Source organism: Triturus cristatus, chromosome 1_2, assembly GCF_964204655.1.
Source record: "Triturus cristatus chromosome 1_2, aTriCri1.1, whole genome shotgun sequence".
In the NCBI taxonomy this organism is placed as follows: Eukaryota; Metazoa; Chordata; class Amphibia; order Caudata; family Salamandridae; genus Triturus; species Triturus cristatus.
This window is the reverse complement of record NC_140580.1, coordinates 553,351,447-553,371,205: the sequence shown is the minus strand read 5'-3', so window position 1 is coordinate 553,371,205 and position 19,759 is coordinate 553,351,447. Positions and strand designations below refer to the sequence as shown.

The following is a 19,759-nucleotide window of genomic DNA, read 5'->3' as shown; positions in this document are numbered from 1 at the left end:
CAATTTGCGGAACTGGCTCTAGGAACGGTCACCCGTTGGAAAGGTTTTTGGTGTTCCACCACTGCAGAGAGCGATGAGTGCGACCGTCTATCAACACCAGATCTGTTAGCGGACCTTGAGCCTGGTTCCATTGGCGTGCTAAGCTACTTGTAGTGGACGCAGCTGGAGTCTTGCGTGAGGCACTATAAATATGCAAGAGGCCATCATCCCTATGAGTTGCATGAACACTCGAGCTGGAAGGGAGTGTTGAGGTTGAAATTTGGGGAGGAGAGCCTGCATGCTTGCTATCCTGGCTGGAGTGGGATAGGCTAGCGCTCTTGAGGTGTCTATGGTGGCACCGAGGTATTGTGTGTGGGATGGTTGCAGATGAGACTTAGTGTGGTTTACTGTGAACCCCAGGTCGTGGAGTAGTTGGATAGTCACGTGAGTGTGGTGTACACACTAGTTGTATGAGTTGGCTTTTATGAGCCAGTCGTCGAGATATGGGAAGACGTCAATTTGCTGTCTTCTTAAGTAGGCTGCTACTACCGCTAGGCACTTGGTGAATACCCTTGGTGCTGTTGTGACTCCGAACGGGAGCACTTTGAATTGAAAGTGCTGCCCGTCTACTACAAACCTGAGATACTTCCTGTGAGCTGCGTGAATGGGAATATGGAAGTAGGCGTCCTTGAGATCTATGGTAGCAAGGAAGTCGCCTTGTGAAAGAAGAGGAAGGACCTGCTGAAGTGTGACCATGTAGAAATTGTCTGTGTGTATGTAAAGGGTTAGGGGTCTGAGGTCTAAAATAGGTCTCAGAGAGCCGTCCTTCTTTGGTATGAGAAAATACAGGGAGTAGACTCCCGTGTTTTGTTGGCGCAGGGTACCCAGTTCTATTGCATTATTTTGTAGAAGGGAGATTACCTCCTGCTTTAGCAGTGATAGATGTTCTTGTGACATTGGACGCTGTTTAGGTGGGGTAAAGGTAAGTTCGAGACAGTAATCTGATTGAACGATCTGTCGCACCCACCTGTCTGTGGTGATGTTGGTCCAGACAGGAAGGAACTGTTGTAGTCTTCCCCTGACAGGAAAGGAATGGTCCAGGGGAAGCGGAGGGAAGTCATTGGGTAGGGGTGGAGGCAGAGCGGGTGTTGTTAGTCTTGCCTCTGCCCTTGTTATTGTTGTCTCTGTAACCTCCTCTCTGGTGAAGGTTGACTGGGTGGAAGACTTCTAAGAGGTTGAAGGGTTGTCTGATGAGTAGCCTCTGGAGTTGCCTCTGTAAGAGGAGCGAGGAAAAGAACATCTGGGAGCTTGCGATTGCAAGGCTCCCATTGACTTGGCCGTGTCCGTGTCCTTTTTCCTTTTCTCCATGGAGGAGTCTACATCAGGGCCAAAGAGGTGCTCTTGGTCGAAGGGTTGGATCAGGATCGAACTTTGTACCTCAGGCTTAAAGCCTGAAATGCGTAGCCAAGTGTGCCTACGCAAAAGGACACTGGTATTTACAGCTCTGGAGGCGGTATCTGCCACATTGAGAGCGCAACAAATGGAGGTATTGGTTATTAGTTTACCCTCCTGTATGAGGTCGTTGGCTTTGTTTTTATATTTGTCCGGGAGATGTTGCAATAGGGACTCTAACTCGTCATAACATGCCCTATCATATCTGGCTAGCAGGGCCTTAGTGTTGGCGATGCACCATATGTTAGCCGCTTGTGAGGCTGTCCTCTTGCCGTAGGCATCCAAGAGTTTAGACTCTTTATCAGGTGGGGCTGCGTCACCTGATATCTGAGAGTTAGCTCTCTTCCTGGCATTGGATACCGCCATGGAGTCTAATGGAACAGGGCCCTTAATGTAAGCTGGGTCTGTAGGGGCAGCTTTGTATTTCTTTTCTATGCGAGGGTTGATGACTCGAGCTCTAACAGGATCTTTGAATACATCAGGAGCATGCTTAATAACTCATTTGAGCATGGGTAAAGTAGATGTTGACCTTTATGTGGTGTCCAACAAGAAATCCTCCTCAACGGGGTCTGTGTGTAGGTCGACCTCGTGCTACAAGCTGATTAAAGCCCATGGTGTCCTCTGGTGGGGAAGGCCTAGAGGGGTAGATGTCGTCTTGCAGGAGATTAGGGACATCAGGTGTATTATAGTCATCCCAAAGGTCAGGGGAACCAGGTGGGCTGGGATTCCCTGGTGGCACATCGCCCGCACCCCCTGTGTCATCAGAGGTGTCATCATCGTCTACTGGTGTAGGAGATGGTGTAGGAGAATGAGGTGGTGGAGGAGGTGGAGAAGGGACTCTAAGAGGGGATGTAGCAATGTCCCTCTTCTTAGGTGGTGGAGCAGGTGTAGGCTTGTCCAGAGGTCTTTTCCTGGAGCTTAGTGTCAATTGACCAGTTTTGGGTCTTTAACCAGAGTTTTTTGTGCAGGGTCTGGTCGAAAAAGCTCTTCTGAAGAAGGTTGGTTTTTCGGCGCCAAGTGTTTCGGTTTCGAGGGCTTTTTCGGCACCGGCTTCGGAGTGTCCTTGGGTTTGGACCCGTGTTGTTTTGCAGTCTCCGTATGATTTTTCGGTCCCGATGATTTTTCCGGCTCTGAAGAGTGTGAGTCCGAACTCTTGGGGAGTGGCTTCTTGGTCAGCTCAGAGTGTTTTTTCGGTGCTGGCGAGTCCGTGCTTGTTGTTTTCTGTGTCTAGGGGTTTGAGGTGGAAGCAGCGGAAGACACTGAGGAGGAGGACGTTTTCTTTTTTGGTGCCGAAGATTGAGTTTCGGCACCGGACGCAGGCTGACTCGAGCCAGAGTCGCCTGAAGGCTTGGTAGGCTTCTATGCCGGGCCGAGGGCGGGGCGTGGGAAGGGGTGTGTCGATGTGCAACTGGGCCCGAAGGTGAAGGTGTGATGAAGCCTTTTTTGTCTTGAGGGGGTTGGGGTCGACGTCTTTACTTACGACCCTCTGCGCCGGAGTGATTTCTTCGACATCGGAGTCATCGGCTTCAGAAGCGCTGACAAGGCCTTCTTCAATCTGCTCCGGCTCCGGTACATCGACGCCCTCTTGGAAGAGGTCGTCAGGGATTGCGGTCGACGAGCGAACCATGGTCCTCTGAGCTCGCCGATCCCGAATGGTCTTCCTTGGAGCGGAAAGAGGCACAACCTGGACAGTCTCTGGCCTCTTGCTCCGGTGACAAGCAGAGGTTACACATCTCATGCAGATCGGTGTGGGGAAACTTCGACCCACATCGAGAACACTTCTTGAATGGCGTCCTTTCCATGAGTCAGATGCTAAGGTCCGGGTAGGCCAGAAGGCCTTCGTCTACGACCGGAATCGAAGACTTCGACTTGGAGAGATGCGCGATGAGTAGGGTTTGCGATCGAGACAATACCGTAGAAAGGGTGAAGGATTGTGCGTTGAAATGGAATCGAAGTGGAGCGCGAGAAACACATCCGAGCCCGATGGCGGAAAAAAACAATATGAGGATGGAGCCGATGCCCATGCGCACTATGATCCAAAGGAGGAGTTACCTACCTCGTGACTTCCAAAGACTTTCCAGGACAAAAACAAGTGCAAACATCCGGGCCCAACACCAGATGGTGATCTATGCTAAGTGTGTGATCTGCAGCTCTTATGCCTCTAACAGAATGAAATAAATCTTCTTGGAGACGACTACCAGAGATGACAGCGTTTGCATGCATGACTTCATAAAACTGGCACGTTAACGTAGGCATGATGCTGGCATATAGCAACCTCGCTCTAGTTGTATTACCTTTACTGGTGGTGAGGGCACTACATCTGGTCTTGCTTTTACAATACAGCCATTGCATCGCTGTTCTAGTTAAAACTTGCCAACTCAGCAGGGACTCCATAAACCAGCTCAGAAATAATTTTATGAGGTATGTTTTTTTCACAGGGAAAAATTGCAATCCACATTATGTGTGAGTAAATCACAGTATACCAATCATGGCTGAAAAGGCTATCCGTGTCTTGTGATTAAAGTCTACTTGCCATTAATCACAACAACCTGGCCATCAACAGTTCAGCTGTTGTCGTGATAGGTGTGCATCCAAAAATCTTTACGCAAGTTTCAATATTATCATTACTAAGGACGTTTTTAGGAGCTTACTGTAATAAGTAGTCCTTAGATTGGTTTACCTTAAGATGGTGTGTGAGCAATATTCCCTGAGGGCATTCAAAATACGCTGAAGGCTCATCGATGTGATCACACAATCACTGTGTCAACGGTGTAACAAGGTGCAGATGCAGTCACTGTTTAGCCAGAATGGGAATATACTTTTCTATGATTACATTCTTATAAAGTAAGAAGGGAATGTGATTCCCAGGTGGCCTTGGTTATCAGAAAGGGTATATGTTTGGTAAATTTGTGTGTATATTAGAATTATTTTCTTTCAAAAGAAATGCCTTTGGCAGAATACGGATAACACATTTGCTCCGGTTAGAGAACAGACTTGTCGAACATGAAGCGTCTGTGCCCTACCCCAAAATTTTAAAAACGGTGTTCATTATTATCATCGGTGTGTATGTAAAAACTGCATAGTGTAGAGTCTAGTAAAATCCCATTAACATGATACTATCTCCACCAATCATCACTTCTTTTTTTGTAATCTAATTTCAATTGGATACCATGATGCACACAATTTTGCTCAATGTACATCTGAAGTTTGAGATGCCCCTGCTGACAGAAATATGTTACCAGTAATACAGTGCTTTGGGTAGAGGAGAAAAGAGAGGAAGGGAGGCTCGAGAAACGTTACGCAAAAGAGTAAAGGAAAGATAGGATGACCGGGAAAAAGAAGGTTAACATTAAGACTGACTGTGGGGTAAATGCAGCAAAAGTTGAGGTAAAAGAAACCCCAAAATCACTTGTATCTGTCACGGACCGTTAGTCCAGAAGTCATAATATGTATATTAAACATGCAGGGCAGAAAGGGCTATCGTCGCTCTAAGCATAAATATTGTCCCCTGATTTTTTTTACAGTTCAAAAACCTTTATAGAATGATGATTAATATATATATATAATATATTCTATATATATATATATATATATCCCACTACCACTCGCCTTCACTTTTCCTTCAGTCGAAAACAAACGAGCGCAGACCCAATCTTTTTCGTGCAGTATTATTTATTTAGCCATTCTCCGCCATTACGCGTTTCGGGCGATCCCGCCCTTGATCACATGACAACTCTTTGGCTGATGACCGCTCTTTTTAAAGTGCAAGTGCTAGTGAATCATTTAATGGACATAGAAAAAACACATGTATTGCACCATGACAGATAAATACCCTTCTAGACACAATAACCACATAATATAGATGTATTATTTCACTATTCGTTTTTTACATCATGTAAAATAATTTGTAGGTATTTCCATAACATAATATTTGCATAAATGCATAAAATGTGTTTGACAATATGTCCAAGAAAAATTGTTATACAAATGAAAGTGCCCTATCTACAACAATTTAAAAGTGCAATTTCCCAATAAAATCAATGATAAATACATACAAAGAAAGCTAGTTGGTGACCACTAAAGATTGCAAGTAAGCTACTCAAATGCGATTGAGGCATAATATCAGTCCTCAACCTAGATCCGAACAGAGTGCAAAACCGCATGAATAAATATAAAGTGCAAAAAAAGGCCCAGGATGATAGATACTAATGCCTATATTGAAATATTTCAGGTAGATCCAACAGAAACTGTACATCACTTAATAGAAGCATATAATACGCTTTCTATTGCGAATTTCTAAAATCATTCCTAAAACATGATCATATATACAATAAATATATAAATATCATCCTAAAATATTACCTAAAATATTCTTATCCAAAACAAATTTTAGTGAAGAAGATGCAATACACAACCGTTCAGGGAGGACCATAATCGAACAAGGAGGTAAAACCACTAATATAGAGAGAAGTCCCATTCAATTGCAGTGGACTATCATTTGCAGATTTGCAGTGTCAGGCATCTATAGACATATTTTCTCTCGCTCTCTCTCTATATCCTCCTTACAAAGGTTTATAGACAAGCACCAAATTTCATAAAAACGTATAGAGGTCTTCACTGTTATTGAGCCCCATGGGGTGTTTGGAATCCAGCTGTAAGATATATGTTGTTTCAAGTCTTCTTAGTTTGGATTCCCTATCCCCTCCTCTTTTTTGTGGGATGACTGTATCAATAACATAATACTGCAAGAAATTTGGGTCACTATTGTGAACACTTTTAAAATGTCTGGCAACCGGGTAGCTTTCATCATTATTACTAATTGCTCTCAAATGTTGCAGGATTCTTTTATGCACTGGCAGTTTTGTGCTCCCTACATATCTCAAATTACACCTGCAGGTAAGCACATAGACAGCAAACTCGGTCTTACATGTGAGAAAATGCCGAATATCACATGATTTAGAACCAAATGCTGTAACATAATTCTTAGTGTTGATTGCGTATTTACACGCTTTGCAAGATGTACATTTAAAGAATCCTTTTCTCATTGTTAACCAGGAGCCTTTATTACCTATTTCCAAGTTGCTTCTGACTAAAGCCATGCCCATACTGTTAGTTTTTCTAAAGGCGACTGAGGGACTATTGGATAATAGTTCTCCAATTATAGGGTCGTCTTTCACAATGGGCCAGCTTTTTCTCACAATATTCCTTATTTGTTTTTCCTGACGTGAAAATCCTAAAATCAAGCGAATAGGTTCCTGCGCTTTTTTCGAGTCTGATAAAGCCTCTCTCTTTTTTAACAGGTCCTGTCTTGCCAAGGATCTAGATTTAATAATGGCAGACTCAATAATCTCTGAGCTATAGCCCCTGTTTAGGAATCTCACACGGCTTTCACCCTGCTTAATAATGCATTCATTTTCCTCACTGCATATACGTCTAATGCGGAGCATCTCCCCGTAGGGGATGCTCTTGATTAGATGTGGAGGATGGGCACTAGAAGCGTGTAATAGTGTATTTCCCGCTGTAGGTTTCCTATAGAGGGTAGTAGAGATCCTATTGTTAATTATCTTGATTTCCACGTCAAGGAATGTGACCTTTTCCTTGCTAATGTGTGAGGTAAATTTTAAATTAAGTGCATTGTCATTCAACAATGTAATAAAGTCTGTGGCGCTTTCAACATCACCATCCCACACTATAAAAAGATCATCGATATAGCGGAGCCAGGAAATTACCTTTTCATTAAATAACCGTTTGTACTGTTGCATGAGGACCAGCTCCTCCCACCATCCCATAAATAAACAGGCATAGCTGGGAGAGAAGCTGGCCCCCATGGCAACTCCCTGTATCTGTTGGTACATAATACCGTTAAATAAAAACAGATTATTTTCAAGGCAAAATAAAAGCATATTTACCAACATTTTGTTGTGAAGAAAAAACTCTATTGGTCTATTCATCAAGAAAAATTCAATAGCTCTGATACCATCATTGTTCCTAATGCAAGTATATAACGAGGACACATCAAGTGCAATCATTAAATAAGAAGGTTTCCACCTAATATGCTGCACTTTCCTTAAGAAATCACTTGTGTCCTGTACAAATGATTTTAAACTTTTCACAAAGTCTTGCAAGAAGAAATCAATGTATCTAGACATATTCTCCAACAGACCATCACACGCGGCAATTATTGGATGTCCTGGGGGTTTATTAATATCTTTATGTAATTTTGGTATAAAATAAATTACAGGGATGGTGGCATTTTCTTTTTTAAGATATTTGAATTCGTCCCAGCTAAGTAAACCTGTACTTCTCCATGCCATAAGCTGGGAAAAGAGCGTCTCTTGTGTGGCTTTGAATTTTGCCGGTGCTACTCTTTTATAGCATTCTGTATTGTTTAATTGGCTGTGCGCTTCTTCCAAATATTCTTTCAATGGCCACAGCACCAGATTGCCTCCTTTGTCTGAATTGCGTATGATGATCTCATGATTTTCCTTTAATTTCTTGATAATATCTTCTCTCATGGTTGGTAAACTTCTTTTTACTTACTTCATTGGTAGCAATGTTGAGCCTTTTAATTTGCGCCACTATCTGTTCATTAAAAACGTCTATAGAATCTCTTGCCATCACTGGTACAAATTTAGACTTAGGCCGGAACGGAGTCCAGGGTTTTATATCCGTTCCAGGGATCTGAGATGCTTGTACATTGGTTGACACATTTTCATCTTGAGGTTGATCATTGACAGTGATATCCCCTCTTTCCAAACTACGCGTAGCCTTAAAAAGCTCATAGTCAGAACCACGAAGCCCATGCATTTCAGAAGTCATCTCTGGGCCTCCAAATTGTTCTGATCTTTCTTTGTTGCCTCGCTGATGGTGATATTTTTGCAATTTGAGCTTACGAATAAATTTGTAGATATCCGCGCGAGTTTGGGTATAATTAAAGTTAGACTTGGGGCAGTAGGAAAGTCCCAATGTTAGAAGTTGTCGTTCAGCAGCAGAGAGATCAATGCCTGCAAGGTTCACAATGGTGTTCGTATTTTCTGACACGGAGGGGTCAATACATAGATTTTCTGGCAACTGGTCTACTATCGTCGAGCCCTGCCCCTCCCACGCCTTCTGACGTTTTCGCCTTGCTTGCCTACGCTCCCTTCTTCGTTGAGTTGCCCTGCTTTTTCGGGTGCCTGGGTGCGTGGCCTCAATGTTTCTCTCCTGCTGCGTTTTAAAATATCTAATTCTTCCCCCAATGTTAGTTTAATGTTCCTTGCCTCGGATCTCGCTGCCGCATTGTCGGACTCTGATCCGCTCTCCATGGCTGAGCTGAGCTCAGAGGCTGAGGGGGAAGCATTGGTTGCTGCTTGATAATTTCTTCTATCCCCCTTATTGCCCATGCGATTTTTAGCTGTGTCAACACGCATGGAGTCATATCTCCTTGCAAACGTAAATATTTGTCCATTTGCGTAATCGTCACGATCGCGTCTGAATTTGTAGGTCTTTCGGCTCTATATTTTTTCCTCCTCCTTTTTAAGTCGTGCATTCATCTCCTCCACCATTTTTTGTTTATACTGTGGATCGCCTTGTGGCTCTATTTCCTTTTCCAAGAGCTCAATCTTCTCTTGCAGCGCTCCCCTATCAATGTCAGCGTACTTAACTAGAATTGTAACAAGTCGCCTTGATGATTCAAGATTACATTCCCCCCATTCGGCCATCATTAGGGGATTCGGGGATTCGTAACTGGGGGCGATCATTATGCGAAGGCCTCTCGGAATTCTCCCGACATCGAGATACCTTTGTAATGACCGTGCCTCCCACCACTTTGCCTGCTCTTGCCGCTTAAATTTTTCAAGCGCTCGGAAACTATCCCTGAGTCCCACACCCTTACTAGGTTTTTCTGTGGTCACTTTTCTAGCTCCTTGACCGTCTTCGGGGGAGTCCGAAAACATCCCCTCAGCTGCCAGCTCGCGGTCCCTGAGTGTGTCTGCGGACATTTTCTGGCTTCTTCGTAAATTAAATCGCAAGGTAAGACCCCTCGTACAGGATACTTGCAGGGGTTCGAACTCGCGTTGCACACCTTCCCACCTGTCCTTTGCCAATGCGCGCTGTACCTTATTAGGAGTGCCAACCTACGTTGCCGCCGATGCCTCTCCACCACCGATCCTCCAAACTGGAAACACCGGAAGCGTGAAAGTCCCGCAGCGGCTTGGCTGGCAATTCCTCGTACTTGCGTTCCAACTTCAGGCTGACAGGGAGCTTCGCTTTCTTCCAACTGGAGAAACCTTGAGTGCCCCGGGGGTCCCCGCCAACACGCACCACGAGCCCGCGGTGCTGGCTGCAGTCGGATACTCCGGGACAAGACTTGCCACAAGCGAAGCCACAACCGGAAAGGGGGTCTGCGAACCGGAGAGTCAGTCCGGTAAAATTCCACTACCACTCGCCTTCACTTTTCCTTCAGTCGAAAACAAACGAGCGCAGACCCAATCTTTTTCGTGCAGTATTATTTATTTAGCCATTCTCCGCCATTACGCGTTTCGGGCGATCCCGCCCTTGATCACATGACAACTCTTTGGCTGATGACCGCTCTTTTTAAAGTGCAAGTGCTAGTGAATCATTTAATGGACATAGAAAAAACACATGTATTGCATCATGACAGATAAATACCCTTCTAGACACAATAACCACATAATATAGATGTATTATTTCACTATTCGTTTTTTACATCATGTAAAATAATTTGTAGGTATTTCCATAACATAATATTTGCATAAATGCATAAAATGTGTTTCACAATATGTCCAAGAAAAATTGTTATACAAATGAAAGTGCCCTATCTACAACAATTTAAAGTGCAATTTCCCAATAAAATCAATGTTTCATAATGGACTACGAACTCCAGCATACTTTGGGAGAATGACACACTGGAGAGGCCCACCGGAGGGCAATTATTTCATTAGCATGCAGACGAGAGTTAAGTCCTGACGTGTTGCCAAAACTCTGCATACATGCCTGTGATCAAGAGCGATGAGGCTCGAAACGCGTAAGGCGAGGAAAATCTACCTTAAATGCTGTTTGCTGTAAATAAAAAACTCTGCAGAGCCAATCTGCCTTGAGAGTGCGCTTTTAATGAAGGGCAAACTTTGAGTGATATATATATATATATATATATATATATATATATATACACACACACACACACACTTATCCCCCTTCGGAAAGACATGAGCCGCACTCGTAACACTGAAGGTTAAAACCAATTTAATGAGCAGATATATATATATATATTTTTTTTTTACAAGTAATCCCCAATAAGAATTTGCAACAAACAAAACTTAACAACAGAAAACCCTCTGCATAGAATTTCTTCTGGTAGGGCTTGGAGGAACAGTTTTTATTTTTCCTTATTTGGATGCTAATGGAATGGCTTTGCCAACAATTGCGAACGAACGGCAAGAGCAAAAACAAATGTCCAAAGGTTTGCCCTACAACTCTGTATACTGCCATCTCAGGGTATTGGAGAGGTAGGAAAGGAGAACTGGACTGTTATGGGACAGTCTGACTGTTGCTATCATGCTGCACCTGAATCACATCTGTGCCCAGCACTTAGTCACATGTGTAACAGTTAGGGTTATGATCTCCGATTAACCTGGGGTGCCATACTACCTGTGGTACAATACCTGCAATTTTACCGCAATCCTTGGTAGGTCTAAGATGGCCTCTTGTAAGTTTGGTAAATGCATTTTTCCGACAGGTCCTCAAGGTTTTTGTTCCTCTTTTTATTCACCACAGGACCTCGTCTGCATGCTTCCCAAATAAGTAAAGATATACACAATCATGAAATTGGAGATTGTAACCTTCACCGAAACACTAATAATGGATGTAGAAGTTTGGCCACTCTCCTTCCGGACAACTTCTTCCTTTGGCACACTGATCCTCTGGCAGTTTGTCTAAGAAAGGGGCAATGTCATGCCATATTTCCCTATTATATTATCCCAAAATTGAAAAGGAACAAAAGAAAACATTTCTCATCTTAACTGGAGTGGATGCAAAGCATTAACATGCATAGCCATTGTGTCCATGTTCCTCTGCTCTCTTCATCTGGTAGTGGGCACACAATACTTTAAACCAATCGGCCTAATTTTTTAACATGCAAATTATCTTTCACTGTTAAACTCACCTTCATGCGCTGCTCTGCCTTATCAAATCCCATCAGCATATTGATGATGTCAAAGCCGGATGTAGACTTATTTTTCTGATGTACTCCTCGGATTAGGGCACACAAGGTCTGATGAAAACAACATGAATTAATGGGATTACACTATTCACTATAGGTTTTTCCATATCAGTTTAGCATGTTAGATAAGAACATGTGCAGTTTGAAAACCAGAGTGCATGCACACAAGAAAGGTAGGCACTAGAATTTCTGGTTGGTTAATTTCAACATTTTATTTCTAAATGCAAAGTGAAAAGTACAATTAGAAACATACAGCTCGGCTTTTGGCTGTTTGTTAAAGCACCGACGCCTAATGTATACCACTTAGGAGAGCTGTGATATTAATTAAAACTGTGAATAGGCAAAGTAAAATATAGTCCAACCATAACAACGACTTCTTTGATATGGCATCTTCAAATGTACAAAAGAAATATGCACAAAATGTGAATTCAAACTGCTAGATACAAGGAAGCTGATTATTATAAATGGAAAATTTCTGTAGGATGCACAAACTTGGAGGTTTCTCAAAGTGGCGTGTGACTGATCATTGGCCTTAAAGACACTAGCAATATGGATTTTGTCCTTTCTTACTTAAAGTAAACGTGTTACTCAGCCTGTTGAATCTCAATGGTCTTGTCCCATTTACCGTGTCTGTATTATGGACAATAATTTGTAACCAACAGAGTTGATTGTATCAATAACAGAGGACGGCAGCAACCAATTAATGTTTTATGGGTGGGGCAAAGCTATCATTTGTAGGAAAGGTCTCCCTTTTCATAGGGAAGCGGTGCTGCCACACACAACCACGTGGACTGTGGTTAGGCTCTTGAATATGACCCTTCGAAATCCGCGACGATCATGCAGTTTCTTTAGTATTCAGTGTGAGAGATATGTTTCACTAGCTTGTAAAATGAACTCTAGCAGCTTTTGTTGATGGCTGTTTTATTTCAAACAATGTTTTATTCTTTGTTGAAAGGCCGTGGCGTAAGAGTCTCACCTAGAAGCAGGTAGTGCACACAAGTCCATTTGTTTGGATTTCCAAGAAAGGGCATGGTTGAACAACGCCCAAAGGTTTTGAAGGGATCAGATGACAAATTCTAGGTTTCATGATAGCATGTTGGAAGGATATTTGGCTCCAACAAGAAAGATGCGAGCCCTTTGGCTACTAACTTTGGCTCCATCTTTCAGACATAGCCAGTTGTGTGTCATCCAACTATCGATGTAATTCAAAGTTTGGTTAGGGTGGTGGCGCTAGATGATGGGTTGGGGAATATTCTCAACAAAAGCAGAGCATCATCAGGGCAAGTGTGTAGTCCAACTATGAAACAAGCTACTTTCCTGCAACTACAGTTCTCCCGTATTGATATCATTCAGATTCACATGCTTGAATCACTGTTTACTGTCAAACTGTCCCACAGTAACCTTCAAATTACACTATCCTGTAAGAAGGGCTTGAGAGATCTAGAAAAAATGTAATTCTAGTAACAGCCTCAAAGAGAAATACCCAAACAAAAGCCCATTGGCTTCCAGCACCATGAACACCCAACACCCCAGAAGCACATCATTCATTTTATACTACAATTATAAAAGGAAATAAATAGGAATGAGCTTAAGACAGGTAGGATGGTCAATAGCACGTGATACTTTAAATAATTCAGAACTTGGATAATGAAACAGTTAATTACCTGTAACAATCAGTTTGAAGATTGAAGTGCTACAGCTTCACATGCTTAGCACACTCTTACTACCTAGTGCCGGGCTCAGAACATTATGTGTTTTTCTTTGAAGAAGGAGTCTGGTTCGAGGCAACTGTGGTGTCTCACCCTGAAGCCCACCATGCAGTAGGACATGGACTTTGAGAGTGGGTTTTCCCCATGGGTAAGCACAGGAGTGAATACGAAAAGCATTATGATGTCTGTGAACTGTAATACTGTAACTATTAGAAAGAGTATGTCAAGTAGCACACATGTTGCATGTGCTCACATATGGGGAGGGGTGCAAGTGAATCACCAGCAATATAATCTGCAAACCAATTGAATACTGACAAGTAACTGTTTCCGTTTGCACTTGTTTAGCTGTTGATCATACGTTTTACAAAAAATGGAAAACAGCGCCTCTGCCCGAACATGCAGATAACAGGCATTGGGGTCTAAACTATGGCAAGATAGTAAGAGATGTTAAGGCTTTGGATAAGGGGGCAGACAATTCACCACAAAGAGGCAATGCTTGAGGCTTTTAGAAGGATTAAGACGTGCATCAGAGCCTTTGTTTATCTGGTCTTCCCAGATCAGATCAAGATTTGTGTAATTAGGAGCTTTTGGGTGGAGCAGGGTTCCACAACAGTGGTGTGTACAGACCATAAGTGTCTACATATTATTTCCCTTAAAAATGTTTGATCCCATGTGTTCCTTTAACTGTGATCCAATCAGTCAAGTGTGTGATACAAGAAGCAGGCATTGCCAAGTTTTCCTTTGGGGCACATTTATCATGACCGCTCAGCCCTCCACAGGGCTTGGTCGTCCCACTCACTGCTGCCGCTCCTGCCTGCCTTTGCCGCCTCCTGCCTGCAGATTCCTTCGCTCGCTGCCCGCTGCTCCTGGGAATTTCCCGCTGCTCCTGGGAATTTCCCGCTGCCCGCTGCTTCTTGGAATTTCCTGCCGCTGCCTCCTTGCGGCCCCGCCCCCCTGTGATTCCATTCGCCGCCCCGCTCACGCCACCCAGCTGCTCCTCCCTCCCGGCTCCTTACTTGAGGGGACCACAGAGTGTGACCGCTCGGACCACAGAGTGTGACCGCTCAGCCCTCCACAGGGCTTGGTCGCCCCACTCACTGCTGCCGCTCCTGCCTGCCTTTGCCGCCTCCTGCCTGCAGATTCCTTCGCTCGCTGCCCGCTGCTCCTGGGAATTTCCCGCTGCTCCTGGGAATTTCCCGCTGCCCGCTGCTTCTTGGAATTTCCCGCCGCTGCCTCCCTGCGGCCCCGCCCCCCTGTGATTCCATTCGCCGCCCCGCTCCCGCCACCCAGCTGCTGCTCCCTCCCGGCTCCTTACTTATGACGCCCCCAGGACGACCGCGCAGCAGACGCGCGCAGCGGGAGCGCCGATTGAGCGCCGGTGATGCGCCAAAGGTAAGCCCATCTGCGCCCGTCCGCGCCTGGACCGCGCCCAGCGCCAGACCCCCTGGTCCTCACCCTCGCCAGCACACCCTGCACATCTACGACGCCAAAATCCTCCACGCACTCAACGCCGGCCGAAACACCGCCTGCTACCGAGCCACCCCGAGACGCACCCACGGACCCTTCACCTGCCTGACCTGCCGCTTCACCAGCCTCCGACCCAACACCGCACCTGCTAAACCGAGCCCCAGCAACAAACACCTGATGTGCATCCTGCTCAACACCCGCTCCGTTCACAGGCATGCCGTCGAACTCTGGAACCTCCTCGACTCGACAGCACCAGACATCGCCTTCCTGACGGAAACCTGGATGAACGCCTCCTCAGCGCCCGACGTCGCCATCGCCGTCCCAGAAGGCTACAAAATCACCAGGAAGGACCGCGTCAACCAGACAGGAGGAGGCATCGCCATCATCCACAAGAACACCATCCGCATCACGACCAACTCCGATGTCACCTTCACCTCCGCCGAACACCTCCACTTCCAGATACACACCGACCCCAAGTCCACGCTCAGAGGCACCCTCGTCTACAGACCACCGGGACCACGCACACAGTTCAGCGAAGACATCACAGACTTCGTCAGCCCGCACGCCATCAATTCCACCGACTACATCCTCCTGGGGGACCTCAACTTCCACCTGGAGGACAACAAGGACCGCAAAACCACTGCTCTGCTGGACAACCTGGCCAACCTCGGACTCAAGAAACTGGTAACCACCCCCACCCACTACGCCGGCCACACGCTTGACCCAGTCTTCTCATCCAGCAAATACGTCACCTTCAGCCACTCCACCAATCTCCAGTGGACTGACCACAGCTGCGTCCACTTCAGCTTCAGTAAAACGACGACCCACCACCACCCTCAACAAGCCCCCCGCAGGAGCTGGAACAAGATCACCGGTGACCAGCTCACCACCTTCCTCAGCCAGAACCCCCCCACCAGCTCAACGGACCCCAACGAAGCCGCCAACAACCTCACACAGTGGATCACCAACTGCGCAGACGCCCTCGCACCACTGAAGAAGAACCCCCCCAGCAGACGCGGCAGCAAGAAAGCCTCCTGGTTCACCGACGAGCTCATCACCTCCAAGAAGAACTGCCACTCCCTGGAGAACACCTGGCGCACCAACCAGACCACAGACAACATGACGGCCCTCAAACACGCCACCCGCAAACACCACCAACTGATCCGCGCCACAAAGAAGACAGCCTTCAAGGAACGACTGGACAACAACACCCACAACAGCAAGGAACTCTTCAGCATCGTCAAAGAGCTCTCCAACCCCGACGCCGGAAACAATGACATCACTCCCTCGCAAGACCTCTGCGACTCCCTCGCAGCCTTCTTCCACAACAAGATCCTCAACATTCACAACAGCTTCGGCCCACCAACCACGAACCCCACCACCGAACCGATGCCCCCCACCGCCACCCTCCGCACCTGGACCCCAGTCAGCACCGAAGACACAACACGCACAATGAACACCATCCACTCCGGATCCCCTACGGACCCCTGCCCACACCACATCTTCAACACGGCCGACCACATCATCGCACCCCACCTCCGCGACATCATCAACGCCTCCTTCAACACCGCCACCTTCCCGGAGTGCTGGAAACACGCCGAGATCAGTGCCCTGCTGAAGAAACCAACTGCAGACCCCTCCGACCTCAAGAACTACCGCCCCATCTCGCTCCTCCCGTTTCCTGCCAAAGTCATCGAGAAGACCGTCAACAGACAGCTAGCCGCCTTCCTCGAGACCAACGGATCCCTCGACCACTCGCAATCCGGCTTCCGAGCCAACCACAGCACGGAGACTGCCCTCATCGCAGCCACAGACGACATCAGATCCCTAATGGACAACGGGGAAACTGCGGCCCTCATCCTCCTGGACCTCTCCGCAGCGTTCAACACTGTCTGCCACCGCACCCTGGTACAGCGCCTGAACAACACCGGCATCCAGGAGAAGGCCCTGGAGTGGATCACCTCATTCCTTGCCGGAAGAACCCAGAGAGTTCGCCTCCCCCCGTTCCAGTCAGCGGCCACCGAAGTCATCTGCGGCGTTCCACAAGGGTCATCGCTCAGCCCCACCCTCTTCAACGTCTACATGAGCCCCCTTGCAACCATCGCACGTCAACACAACCTCAAGATCATCACCTACGCCGACGACACCCAGCTGATCCTCTCCCTCACCAGCGACCCGGACACCGCCAGAGCCAGCCTACACGAAGGGATAAAGACGTCGCCGAATGGATGAAGAACAGCCGCCTGAAACTGAACTCAGACAAGACGGAGGTCCTCATCCTGGGATCATCACCCTCCGCCTGGGACGACTCCTGGTGGCCCCCCGCCCTGGGAGCCACCCCCAAGCCAACGGACCATGCACGCAACCTAGGCTTCATCCTGGACTCCTCCCTCTCTCTGACCAGACAAGTCAACGCCGTCTCGTCTTCATGCTTCAACACCCTGCGCATGCTTCGAAAGATCTTCCGGTGGATCCCCACCGAGACCAGGAAGACGGTCACCCAGGCCCTCGTCACCAGTCGGCTGGACTACGGGAATGCCCTCTACGCCGGCACCGCCGCCAAACTCCAGAAGAAACTCCAACGGATCCAGAACGCCTCAGCACGACTCATCCTGGACATCCCCCGACACAGCCACATCTCCGGACACCTGAGAGACCTGCACTGGCTCCCCGTCAACAAAAGAATCACGTTCCGACTCCTCACCCACGCACACAAGGCCCTCCACGACCTGGGCCCCAAGTTCCTCAACAGCCGCCTGACCTTCCACAAGCCCACCCGCCAGCTCCGCTCCGCCAGCCTCGCTCTCGCCACCGTCCCCCGCATCCGCAGAGCCACCGCCGGAGGAAGATCCTTCTCCTACCTGGCAGCCAAGACATGGAACTCCCTCCCCATCCACCTCCGGACAACGCAAGACCATCTCGCCTTCAGGAAGCAATTCAAGACCTGGCTGTTCGAGCAGTAGCGTTCCCCCACACCCCAGCGCCTTGGGACCCTCCGGGTGAGCAGTGCGCTATACAAATGCCTATGATTGATTGATTGATTGGAAGCCATTGCCTCCAAAGATTTTTCAGCAAGTACTAGGGGCTAGACGAGAGTCTTAGAATGGCTGACTGGGCACAGTATTTGGCATTTATGAGATTTTGCTTTAATCAAATCTCAAGCATGGTAATGATGGCGGGGAGTAATCTTTCGACTAACATATTGTTCACCGTGGGTACTATCAGAAAATGTATATTTTTTTATAATTCAAAATTCCATCAGGCTAGCTAGAGTAAATGAAGATGTAAGCATTAGCCCAACCGTCAGTATAGCGCAAGAGTTGGTTGGTCCCTGCTGGCACGCTCAGGTCGTCTACATTAAAATAGGATGACGTGTTGTGATGTGAGAACTTATTATGAATGAGACAACTGTCTTATTAGTTATTAAGGTCATAGGATCTTTTTCTTTTTTTGAGGGTGACTGGAAAGGTACTTTGAAATCTTGTAGAGGCCACTGACAGCTCTAGAGAACTGAGACAATCACAATGTACATGAAATTAAAAAGATCCAGATTTCCTTTCACAATAACTATGAAAACGTACATCGTTATTCATAGATGGATCCATTGATGTTCTGAGCAGCATTTTTTATACAAAGGTCCTTAACTACAAGGTCTAATATTCACTTGTTGTTCTTTTTGGCAAAGGAAAGCTACAAATGGGCATAAGAGTAGTCATAGTGCAAGAGACGTACCCCTTCCCTGTGTTTCATTTAACAACAACAAAAAATATCTGATGTTTCCTTGGTTTGTGTGGCCATGTTTGACTAGCATGGCCAGGGACTAGTCCCAGGGAGGCCGCCCTGTGAATTACCTGGCATATAAGGGCATAGGAGTTGTATTTGTCATGCCTAGATAAATATACCATCAAAACTCATCCTAGCCTAGAAATATGCTTGTACATTTTATACAGAAAAACTGAAAAGTATATTTCAGAAAAGCTTAAAAAAAACATTACAAATAATAGATGTGAAGGATTTTCTGCAAAGCAGGCCACATGATGAATTGATTTGGTCTCCAAAGGAATGTAATGAACTCCTAGTTGTGGAAACTAATTTATTTAGAGCCTGGAGACACAATGGCTTCGTATAAAGCTACTTGAACCACTGAAAAAAAACTAACTACTTGGAAAGGTTATGAAGCATATTTCAATAAAAAGCAGAAACGCATTTAAACCTCACGTAAAGTTTCAAACAAAATGTTTGTAACAACTGTACTGTATTTCTTTATGTGTTGGACCTCGGCTGTCTATTAACATCAGGACGAATCAGAAACGCCCTATCTGTGCAACAAAATTCCCCTTGAAGGCGTGTCTGTGTTTTAATTCAATTTAATTTAATTCAATCAGTATTCATTTATGGTAATAGTCATCTGCAGGAAAATATTACATTTTCTGCATTCCTCAAATCAAGATTCAAGTAACTCAATAACAACAAGCATTGTAAAAGCAAATAAGTCTCGGCTTTGCATATCCATATTTTGTTTTGAAAACATAAGCAATAGTCACTAAGCGCTTAGGGTAACCCTCCACGCTGAGCCATTTTTTGATGTTTGGGACAGTTTTGGCTAAAGCCTGCATAACGTTTTTCCACAAAACATATTCAGGTCAAATTAGTGTCCTTTTAACTCAACATGTTGGGTATTCCAAAGATACACAGTTTGTCGACTACCATGGTGGGAACGGCAAAAACACCCAAAATATATTTTAAAAGTGTGGCTTTTTTGGAAAAATGGGACAAAAAGCTGTGCAAGAAAGTGTGCTTTTTTTCTGAAAATGGCATCCACAAAATGTTTGATGTGCTAGGAGCAGACTCATTTCAGCGTTCAGAAACAGGCAGAGTTGTAAAAAATAAAAAAAATTCCCCACAGCTTTTTGCAGTTTTAAGTGGTGGCAAA

General features: G+C 45.9%; 1 protein-coding gene across 2 annotated transcripts in view; it reads right to left on the bottom strand.

Moving 5' to 3' along the window:
* Window positions 1–19,759, bottom strand: part of ARMH3 (armadillo like helical domain containing 3) — a 772,183-nt gene that overhangs the window by 656,756 nt on the left and 95,668 nt on the right. For both annotated transcript variants that reach the window (XM_085606447.1, XM_085606449.1), the window contains one exon: window positions 11,594–11,701. In XM_085606447.1, coding sequence (XP_085462573.1) covers window positions 11,594–11,701 — 108 coding nt within the window. The remainder of the gene's footprint in view (window positions 1–11,593; window positions 11,702–19,759) is intronic.